General features: G+C 38.9%; 1 protein-coding gene across 1 annotated transcript; it reads right to left on the reverse strand.

Moving 5' to 3' along the window:
- Window positions 1–4300: 4300 nt before the first annotated feature.
- Window positions 4301–10979, reverse strand: PRSS35 (serine protease 35). The gene is made up of 2 exons (XM_075597924.1): window positions 10558–10979; window positions 4301–7480 (listed from the first exon to the last, which is right to left on the reverse strand). The coding sequence occupies exon 2, from the start codon at window positions 7459–7461 to the stop codon at window positions 6196–6198; it is 1266 nt and encodes a 421-aa protein (XP_075454039.1). The 5' UTR covers window positions 7462–7480; window positions 10558–10979; the 3' UTR covers window positions 4301–6195.
- Between the last annotated feature and the right edge of the window lie 426 nt (window positions 10980–11405).

The following is an 11405-nucleotide window of genomic DNA, read 5'->3' on the forward strand; positions in this document are numbered from 1 at the left end:
AACAAAAAGCTACAGTATAACCGTGCTCAACTTAACCTCCTAACTGGAATAATGCCACAAAATGATAGCTGGTATGCTAAGTCCGTGTGAACGTAGGTGCTTAAGTCCTTCTTCCCACAGACGGGGGATCCTTGAGTAAACAAAAGAGAAAAACAGATAAGCGCAACATGTATCAGTATAAAGGTAATTGAAAACAAATTAAAAACAGATAAAGTTTGCACCACAATAAAAGAAAATTCTTATAAAATTCTTATAAAATTCTCATGAGATGGTATCTAACTCCCTTGAGGATTTCCAGGTTTCTTATGGGTTACTCCCCCACCTATCCCCAAGGGATGTGGAGAAATTGCATCTTTTTTTACACATGTGGTGGTCTTGTCCGAAAGTAAAGGATCTTTCGGTAACGATCAGGGACTGGCTCCAAAGAATCCTACAAATAACACTCCCGCTCGATCCCTGGTTGTTTTTGCTAAATAGACCTCTCACAGGTTTGCCCAGAGCAGAAAACAAACATTACAAATGTAGCTATCGCTACGAGAATCAAGATAGCAGCCCTCTGGAAGCAGAAAGGACTCCCTAAACCTCCCAAAGTGAAAAATAAGGTGGTGTATTTATGTAATATGGAAAAACTAACCTTTCAGACGATGGACATTTTATTAGACAGCTAGGTGCCTTGGTTGAAGGTGGCTTTTAGAGGTTGGTGCCCTCCAACCCCCTTCATTTTGAGTCTTTATTTATGTAATATGGTTTTACTTGCTATATATGTATATATTTTTCCCGATTCTTTGTTAATTCTGTTAAAAATTCAATAAACATTGAGTACAAAAAACAGACAGATAAAGCTCACTTACAAGTGAGATCATATGAATGGACACTGCAGGGCGCGGGTGCAAAAACATTAATGGCAAAGTCCTTGGCTCATCATAGAGGACAAACGCAACCAACTCTCCCGATATTTAGGCCGTGTAATCAGCCCTGCCGTCAGGGTTGTTTTGCGAGCCTCATCCAGCATCGAGAGTAGCACACGAGTAGATGTACCGATGCTAAATGAGGCTCGCAAAATTACCCTGCCCCAATATCGGGAGAGTTGGTCCACTATAACGAACCAAGGACTTTCCCATTGATGTTTTTGCATCCGTGCCCTGCAGTGTCCATTCATATGAACTCACGCTTGTGAGCTTTATCTGTTTTTAGTTTGGTTTAAATTATCTTTATACTGATACACGTTGTGCTTGTCTGTTTTTTTTCACTTATATGTTAATGTAATGAATGTTTGGTCAGAATATATATATATATATATATATATATATATATATATATATATATATATATATATATATATATATATATATATATATATATTATGTTTGGTATAATATATATTATACAGGCAGTGAATCCACCACTCCCTAAAATAATGTAAGAATTGTTTTTTTAAAACATGCACACATTTTCTAAAATTACAAAGTAAAGATTTATTCATATAAAAAGATGACATGCCCCCCACCAAATATATATATAAAAAAGTATACATGCACCTACTTATAAAGTTAATCAACAATCATAGGACGCACCGAGGGTCTCACATGCACTAGGACAGGGGAGCGAAAACTTTTCCTGCTGCGCCCCCGTTTGCCTGCTCTGGAGCTCGCGCCCTCCCCCCCTCCTACCTGGCAGCAGCATCAAATGACGCTCCAGGGTCACGTAGTTTTCTTTTTGCAGTGGCCTCACGCGATCCCCCGGCATTTAATTTCAATTCCTGGGGAAGAGCGCGGGACCTCTGCAACCGCCTGCGCCCCCCAGACAAATCTCCCGCCCCCTGGTTTGCGCACCCCTGCACTAGGATATGCTTACATTTAAAAAAGTCATCACAGCATTTTTGGACTTTGATAAGGTAATTACTCGTTCTAGCAGCATGTCGAAGAAATATGTGAATTGGGGCAAAACGTCAATGTGAATTGTCTAAAAATTTGCTCAAATACTGTAACTGTTTCTTAAATTGTAGAAGTTGTAAAGTATGCCCTTTAGTGTCATTTGTAAAACCAGTCTTCTAATTTCTACCATTTAAGAGCTATTTAACCCCAAAATAAGGTTCCATGATTATTCAGATGATTTCTGCATTCAGTCTGCCAGTATCCATCTTGGATATTGCAGTAAGTGGCCATAAGAAGGTTTTATATGGTTTATACATACAGTAGTGTAGTGCATTTGCAGACCTCAGAGAAGCCACAGCCTCAATCCTCCTCCTGAGCCTGCCCTAATTCCGCTAAATCTAAAATGATACACAACACTTATAATGTTTATGGAAATATGCTAAAAATGCATTGTCAATTTCTCAAAAGTCCAAAATGATTAATATGACTCATACAATCCTATGAGCACCCTAATAGCGTGTCTGAGATCAGATGCATTGTAAGGAACCCCAACCCTCTCTAATAGCGCGTCTGAGATCAGATGCATTGTAAGGAACCCCAACCCTCTCTAATAGTGTCTGAGATCAGATGCATTGTAAGGAACCCCAACCCTCTCTAATAGTGTCTGAGATCAGATGCATTGTAAGGAACCCCAACCCTCTCTAATAGTGTCTGAGATCAGATGCATTGTAAGGAACCCCAACCCTCTCTAATAGTGTCTGAGATCAGATGCATTGTAAGGAACCCCAACCCTCTCTAATAGTGTCTGAGATCAGATGCCTTCTAAATTCTTCAGTATTTGGTACAATTTCCGAATGTACAGCAAATTGCCGGGAACCCTCTAGTAATGCCCGGGGAACCCAATGGCTCATAGGAACACCTGTTGAAAAACACTGTTCTACATCATATCGCAAAATAATTTATTTGGTATCTTAAAATTATACTATGTCAAATTGAAAGACTTTGGGGTTATTCATTAAAGTGCGATGGTGCTGATAGTGGGAATTAATGCACGGAAACTCCCATTTACTTGATTGAGACTATTGCCCTGTAATAAATACTTCCCCGTTGTGCTAAAGGCACCGTCTGTGAGGTTTTGGACCCTTGTTTGATATACTGTAGAAAAAATAACTCACTACCTTAAAGAAAGCAAAAAAGGACAGATAATATAAGATAAACCAGAAAGATCATTTCAATACCTCTCATGCCAAAACTGGTGCAAACACAGCATAAAGAATAAAACTTTAATTGGAAGCAATGGTACCTTTTGAGAAATCATGCTTTTTTTTTTTTTGCACCATAATGTACAGTACTGCACCGACACACTTTATTCGAGCAAATGCCCAGTATGTACCTGGCAGATACCTGGAATGCGCCGCTCCTCACCTCTGACAAGCCCCGTTGCGTTTGCCTTCCCAGCCTGGGTTCATGCCTGGCTGACGGGCGGCTGATCTGTTAAATGATAATGATTAGGAGTTAATAGGCTGCAATGCTTCGCGTGTCTACCAGATGGCATAAATTCATGAATTGTAATGCAGTATATATATATATACTGTGCAGTATTGCAGCCAGCGGGAATAAAATGATTCAATCCCTGCCTGGAAAATAACGCAATGCACTCGGGCAGAAAACAGTCACAAACCTCAATACACCCGGGTATACCCGAATTCGTGGGACTAGCCGAGCTCGAATAAAGTGTGTCGCCAGTGTACTTGTTTGGACATTGGGCGTTCTTGGTAAACAGCCCACACAATTGTACTTGTTTATCCCTGTGAGAAGCGGTTATAAATAAAAATAAAATAAAAATCTGAATATTGGTTAACTGAGTGCAGTTACTGATTGTAAACAGTACATATAGGCAAGAGGAGAGAAAACAGCACAGAGACTGAACTCAAGAAACAAGAAAAAATAATATTTTTATATATATATATTTTAATGGCTGCAATAAAGTACAATAAATTAAGTCTGAAGTTACAAATAATGATCCATAGCTCAGTCGCATTTGTGTTTGATTTTATTTTTAATTGCTGCAAAATGCGTAGAATTTGCACACTGCGATTTTGTAAATGACAGTTTGGCATATAAACTACTCCTTATGTCTTCATAATTTGGTAATCAAATGCTAAGGGATAATCCTACTGCAGGCTAAACATAAAGCAATGCAAAATGTCTGTGAACACCATAACAAACCGTACATATTATGATTTAGAAGCATATGAAAAAATGTTAAACAAAAGACACTGTCATGCATTTTTCCTGATAGGCTCGTGAGAATGTACAGGTACTGTATTTGGTTGCTATAATATTATCATTTAGGTAATTAACACCTCAAATTAAATAAACCCCATTATAAAATGGAATAACCTGAAATCTTATCTTATTGAATGGTCATACACCGTTAGCACCTTGACCATTTCTTCCTATATATATATATATATATGCAAAATAAGTATAGATTTATATGTGCCCTGTTTTAGCACCATTTACATTATACAACCATAAAACTTTGAATAAAACAAACCATATGGGTGAAATAATGCTTACCTGAACTACTACTTGGTCATGCAGAGTGGAAAAGCGCAAAACTATATTTATATACCCAGTTTAATGCAAAGGGGTGTAAATACACATGTCCCTATAAGAAAGGTCTCCAGCACATTGCTGCCAGTGATGGAGATAGAAATACTAGGGCAGCTGCCCATGCTTGAACTTCTCATGTGGGTAATATCTGGACATGCTATCCTTTCAGTATAGTAACATCTCTACTTGCTTCCACTGAGTATAATTGTATTGGTGAATGGAAAGCATTGTGGAGAGTCAACGTCTTTGCATATTACTTTTCTGTGTAAAATAAAAATGAGTGTTAATAGTATTGTAAGGGTCCCTGAAATCCTTTGTTTGCAACAAGGTTAAAGTGATGATAGTGTTGCAGTAAAAGTTAAAAAAAAAAAAAAAATTTACATACTGTACCCTGGCTGAAGCAGATGCAAATGTTCCTACAGTTGACATGATCCTGCCTAGCATTCAACAGGTAGCAATTACCATATAAATACATAGTCTAAGAATGGCATTTGGAATGGGATTGAAATCCACCACCCTGTACATATCATGCTTTTACTGAAGTATTTCTACACTACTGAAAATAATCTGCTGCAGTATATAATTATGTTGTGTACCCTCCAGACCAACAAAGCTCCTTCTGAGAGAAAAAAAATTGATCTAACAGAGAGCCAACATACAGAGCAGTGCAAGTGGTGCCATGGCTTCGGGCCTCTATACTACAGTACAGCCTTCCGTAAAGTTGATGCATAGTGGAGATCAGCAGTTTTATTTAATTGTTTGCATTCTCCAATAAAGATTTTTTTTGCTTGCCGCAGGTCAAGCATAACTTTGATTTGCAGCAAGTCCATTTTCAGGAGTGAAGTAGACCCAACATAAAAAAACTGCTTTAACGGTTGTTGGAAAGATACGGTACCACCCTTTCCAGTTGGTTTTGAAACATCTCAATTGAGCACTTTTCTCAAGAGGCCTTTCAGACTGAGCTTTGAAGTCATAGGAGCTAAGGAAGCTGCCACTGCGGAGTACATTATTACAATACCACATAAGCATTCAAAAGGGCAGCCACCTTAAGTCTTTGAGATCAGAGTTATATCACACTCTTATTGTTAACATTGTACACATAGCTATTAACTAAATAATGACTTTAGGTTACATTAGTTGTTTGCAGCCTTTTCATTCCACCTGTTTTGTTAAATTAAACACCCAATTCTAAAATCTGCTTTAACAACATTTGTCATCTTGATCAACTAAGTATTCAAGTACGCTTGAATAAAACATGACATGGTAACAGAAACGATGGCCAAAGTTTCTCAGAGTAAATGGGTATCCATTTTTGCTGTGCCTATGCGTATAAACGTATGAACGTGCACAACTCTTATTATGCAAGATGTATGGGATAGCAAAACCCTGAGAAAAGTATGGGTATGCCCAAAGGTTGTTAGCTGGATGTCTTCATATAAACATTTTTGTAGAAAACAAATTCAATGTTTAGTTTGTATAGTTCATTTTAGATGGCAAAAGTTTGTTTAAATTGTGCGATCGGTTTCTGGTCCAACTAATATTAACATATGATGACACTATTTTAATCAACATGTTGTTATCTGTGACCAGCGCATTACATTTCTACTGTCATAGGGGTTGCTGCTCTTCCAGTAATTTTTTTTAATGCAGCTTTTCATGGACTGCAGACGTCAAAGGTGTTGATTAATTCAGTTATCATTCATCAGCCTTGAGTGCAATCGGCAGAGTTACCATGTATCCAGAAACATATCTGGGCGTATTTAAGTGAAGTAATTCTTACAGCCACATTATAATCCTGCTGTGACCCATTAACATCTACCCACTGATGTCCTGAATAGATTGCAACTATCTTTCGCTTCCATTTCTTCTTGTTTGGCTCCTTAAGACGGATGTAGACACCAGAACCACTGGAGCCAGGCTCTGCATCGCAATATTGATAGAATAGGTCATTTGATTCCTCTGAAACGCTGCAGAAACGATACACCAACTGACCTGGTCTATCTTCATCGAATCCTGAGAAGTGCACTCTGCTGCCGGGCATCTTTTCAACTTCTGGGCTGATTCCAAGTTCCATGTACTTCTTTTTGTGGGGGCGTTTCAACTCCAGAACGGCATAGTCATAATCAAGGGCCATATCTTCTGTTACTTCCCTGAACCAGCCTTTTGGAACATGGGTGGCCTTCACTCTTGTCCACTGGAAGGATGGCTTCCCATTTACTGACCCCTGTTCTATTCTAGATCCTGTGCTTATCTTCTCTTCTGCTGCTGATCTTTTTTGAACTGATTTTCGCCTCTGTTTTTTGTTATCCTTTGAAGGATCCATATCCTCGGGAGGACCTCCTCTATTCCTTTTGGACCCCTTGCGTCTTTTGCCACCCCTCTTTGATCTGAGTTTCAATAATCCAATCCTTAGCTTCTTGGCACTCTTAACATAATCCTTGCCATCATGAATGCAATGGGCAGCTGTTAAAACATGCTTGGGAGAAATGAGAACACCACTACATCCAGAGGAGAGTTTCACTGCAGTGCTGAAGGGATAGTTAGTCATGAAATGCTTGTCCGATATACTGAACCTACTGTCCGTGCCATACACCTGTCTTTTTCTGCGCAAAGTGTGTTTTACGGATACAGTGTTCTCATTTACCTTTCCAGGCAGCCAATGTTGGACATTTACTTTTGTCATGGTACGTGTACCATTGTCAAACACAGTCTCATAGGAAAGGTAGTCCTCAAGGTCACCCAGTGTTGGTGGTGGCAATATCTTCTGGCATTCAATTCCACAAGTTCCATTCAGCTCTAATTTGGGTTCTGCTTCATACGTTGGGGTCTGGAGATAGAAAATATTTGAACTCACAATCTGGGGTATTTTATTTACGTGCCAGGTGTAATCCTGATTTGCTTCATCTCCTTTGCTAAGGTTTGACACCAAGATGGAAAACAGGAGAAGAACAAGTTGTAAATGATCCATTTTATCAATGAGTCTTGGTCTAGAAAAGTAAACGAAAAAGGAGATTAAGAAGTATGCCTCAGAATAAAATGCTAAAAGATATATTTTTTAAGTGACTATAACAAAGACACATACAGGTGCGCCGACGAGTATTCTAAAACTTGCCTTAAACTTGCCTAGGAAAATCTGGGGCTATCACCAACAAGATCCAGGTACATGCTGCAATTTTTCAGTGACATTTCTGCAGAGACTAATGGACCATCAGATTAACACAGCAGGGGTCCCTGGCAGTCCAATTCAGTTTGAATGGGACTGCCAGGGACCCCCGCTGTTAATCCGATGGGCCATTAGTCTGTCTGCAGAAATGTCACTGAAATGTTGCAGCATGTACATGTACCCAGCATGTACCTGGGTCTTGTTGGTGATTGCCCCAGATTTGTTTTAAAATACTCGTCGGCGCTACAGTACTTCTTCAGCACTGTAGATTAAATCAGTGGACCTTTCTTAACAGTGATACACAGAGTGTAAAGAATTCAAACAAAGACCTAATCACCAGCTTTTTCAAAACTACAGCTAATGCACATTTTACACATCTTGGGTAACAGTTCTAGAAAAACCGTAATCTTGAGGACTACACGCTTCTCTTACTATTAACTTATTAAGATATTTCCCTATTTTGCACATATCAATGAGTGATGTGGGGAGTAAGAATATGGAGCATTGAGCCTGTTACTGCCTTTCATAGTATTGTATATCAAATACTGCACCTAAGCCAGTACTTTTTAAACACTTTTCCTGCATCAAAAAAAACTCTGCTACTGTAGGTCTAAAGATTCATGATGACATGGAACTAGGCTGGCAATGCCGTATTTATTCTTTGTTTGCTGCTCATGCTTTACGGAGTTAGACTTTAGGGCCTAAATTAAAAACAAATGCTGTTAAACACATCTTTAATTTGGAAGCAAAGCCTAAAAATAGCAGTAGACAGTGATACGTGCCAGAGTGCTATCACTGTATTGCAAACCCAGCATAGTCTGCTCTGTGTTACTTTCTCTTTCTGTTCCATTATCAGATATATCAACTCTCACGAATTTTCAAACTGATTTTATTTTTAGAATATTACTTTCAATATAATATTTAAATATACAGAACAAAATATAAAGCATGTATGAAATTAATAATAAGCATTTAAAATGTGTTATAATAGTAACCAATTGGCTTTTAGAATCATCAGTTTCATAGAATTCAGTTGAGTCAGTCTGAACAAAAGTCAGTATTGTCCCATTGACATTCATTGTTTTGGTCAAGAACTACCAAATCTGAGTTATAGGAACCTTGAAAGTCTTTGTAATGTGCTGCTGTGTATGAAAAATTCCTAATAAAAAGTATATATTCAATCTTGAAAGCTCCACAGATGATCTTATATGAATAACTCCTCCTAGTGCAATACAATGTGTGCCTGTACCCATACAGTATGTACAATACCTTCACTTTGTCCAGTAGATGGCAGAATTAGCAAAGATAAATACGAATTTCTTCTACCAGAACAAATACTTCCCCCAATACAGTCAGATGTTGGACCTAACTGTAAATTGGCAGTCATTTGATGGATGAAATGCATAATGGTGACATCTGTTTTTAAAAATATATATTCAAGTAGTTGGCTTTAGAACTGTTAAAAAAAAATAAAAGTTTTGCCACCGACTAGAAAAACAAAGAGTTGGGTGAAGGACTCGGCTGGTTAGTGACGTGTTTCCCTGCGCAGGCTTTTCCAGTGATTCCTAATCCTGACCTACAGTATATCATATGATCTGACACTGTAATGTTATAACAGCTTGGTCCTACTGGCACACAAACTGAATGGTGGTTGTGTGAGTTGGATAGATTCTGCCATCTCACGGTGTCTTTTACTGTAGCTCGACCCTTGCAAACAATAGACAGGTACATAAAGAAGTCTGAACAAAAATAGCACAGCGATAATGTAATTTGTCATTGCTATAGCAAGTATGTCATAGACCATATTCTACAGTAACTCAAGGATGCCTGGTTATTCCAGTGCAACTGGTGTAATGTAAACAAACTCTCACATGTCCATTAAATTGAGCTATCCACCAATATACTAGCTGATCCAACATAATTTTCAACTTCTCACTCTGGCAAGAAATCATGTGTCCTTATCAGCTTGGCTTGGAAGTTAAATACCCCTGTGAGACATTGTATGGATGTAATATGTTGTAGCTCTGTTTCCAGGGTGGGTTTACAAGTTATTTCCATCAACAAAATATGTGAAGAGAAGACTTAATAATGTGAACCATATTTTTGTTACATGTTCTAAAATAAAAAAAATATTTTGTCCCAGTTCACAAAAAAGAAAACCCCATGAACCAATATACTGTAAATAATGTTTCTGCTGAACAGAACACCGTTATAGTTACAGTTCCTATTCCCATTCTGCCCTACGCTGTCTGACAATAAAAGGTTGCATTTCATGGCTTTAGGAAAGGGATGATAATTGCCTAACGCTGGGAAGAAAAAGAAAATGCATAGTGCTATAAGCACAAAAACATATACATATATGATGGCTTTAATTAAAGGCAGCTATGTTTCTTACAATGGAGACTGTACATGTTATGTGCACTAACCACATATACATACATACAAATATACCATACAAATACACACACAAACTTACTTTTACATATGGAAAGTTCACTAAGGCTATATATCAGCGATACATATCTATGTATACATACCCATTTAGCTCAAATATGTCTTAATTCTGCTTTATGTAAAGATTTATTTGGTTAAGCTTTGTTAAGAGATTGAGCCACAAAATGATGTGGACAGTTCATGACAGATGCGAAAGTTTCACAGTCAGCATCCAGCTGCCACCCTATTATTTCACATGCCATCTAACAAGTAACATGCACTGGGAGTTTGAGACACCACTTTGGGTAGCATCAGGTGCAGGTTTAAATAGTCCAGTTTTTAATATCAATGTCATAGACTGAGAAAATACTGCAGCAGGTCTGATTGTGGTCCATTCATTGCTCCCCTGTCCCATCCCAGTTCACTAGAAGAGCCCAGAAGAAAGTTTGGAGCTTTGCATGATCTTACCTATTGAAGAATGGATGAGCTACAAGGAAACCCCTGTTCCTCCTTTTCTGTTTGTGGTGCACACTGATGCAAACCTCCTAGTAACAGCTAGGGGATAGATGATCTTCTATGCTGGAGGTAGCAGCAGAACTCTGTGCACCTCCAACTCATGCAGGAGAGAGGAGGGACATGGAGAGGGAGGGAAGAAGCAAGCAAAGATTGAGAGAGAGTGGGTGGAACAAGAGAAAGCTGGGTCTTCCTTCTGAGGCAGTGAGTAGAGATCTGGGGATATAGGAAAGAGAAGGAGGGGATGCATGAGGTACCATATCACGCTGTAGAAAGCACAGTGCTAGTAGGAAGATCTTGCTTGCTGAATGAATGTATACTGTATGCGCATGTTACACTGATCTCCATCACAGCCAGAGGGCGAGCTCTACTCTTTGCTCAGTCTTGTAGGCAGAGGATGAAAACAAGGCAGACTGCGGTGGCTGTGTGTGTAATCTAGGATTTTGGCAGCTCCCCTCTGTTTAGCATCTGCCTGCCATCCCTTCGTCCTTAGTTCCCTCCTAATAACGTGAGGGTGTCTACACCTGACTGATTTCACACTGCTGCACCTGGGAGGCAGTGCTCTTTGCTGCTTGGCATCCTTATGCATTCTGTCATTGCTAGGGTTTCTTTTCCATTGCTAACTAAATGACAGATTGCCAGGGTTTGTCAGATATCTCCACGTTTTCTGGGAAGTTTATATCAGTTCTTGTTTTTCCTCCCCTCTGTAATGTAAGGGCTTGGACCATGCAAGGACCTCAGTGCACTGGGGTTATAGTTGGGAAACAAGTACTTAACCACATTAACCACAGTCTTATTAAAAC

The sequence above is a fragment of the Ascaphus truei genome, chromosome 4, assembly GCF_040206685.1.
Source record: "Ascaphus truei isolate aAscTru1 chromosome 4, aAscTru1.hap1, whole genome shotgun sequence".
Lineage (NCBI taxonomy): Eukaryota > Metazoa > Chordata > Amphibia > Anura > Ascaphidae > Ascaphus > Ascaphus truei.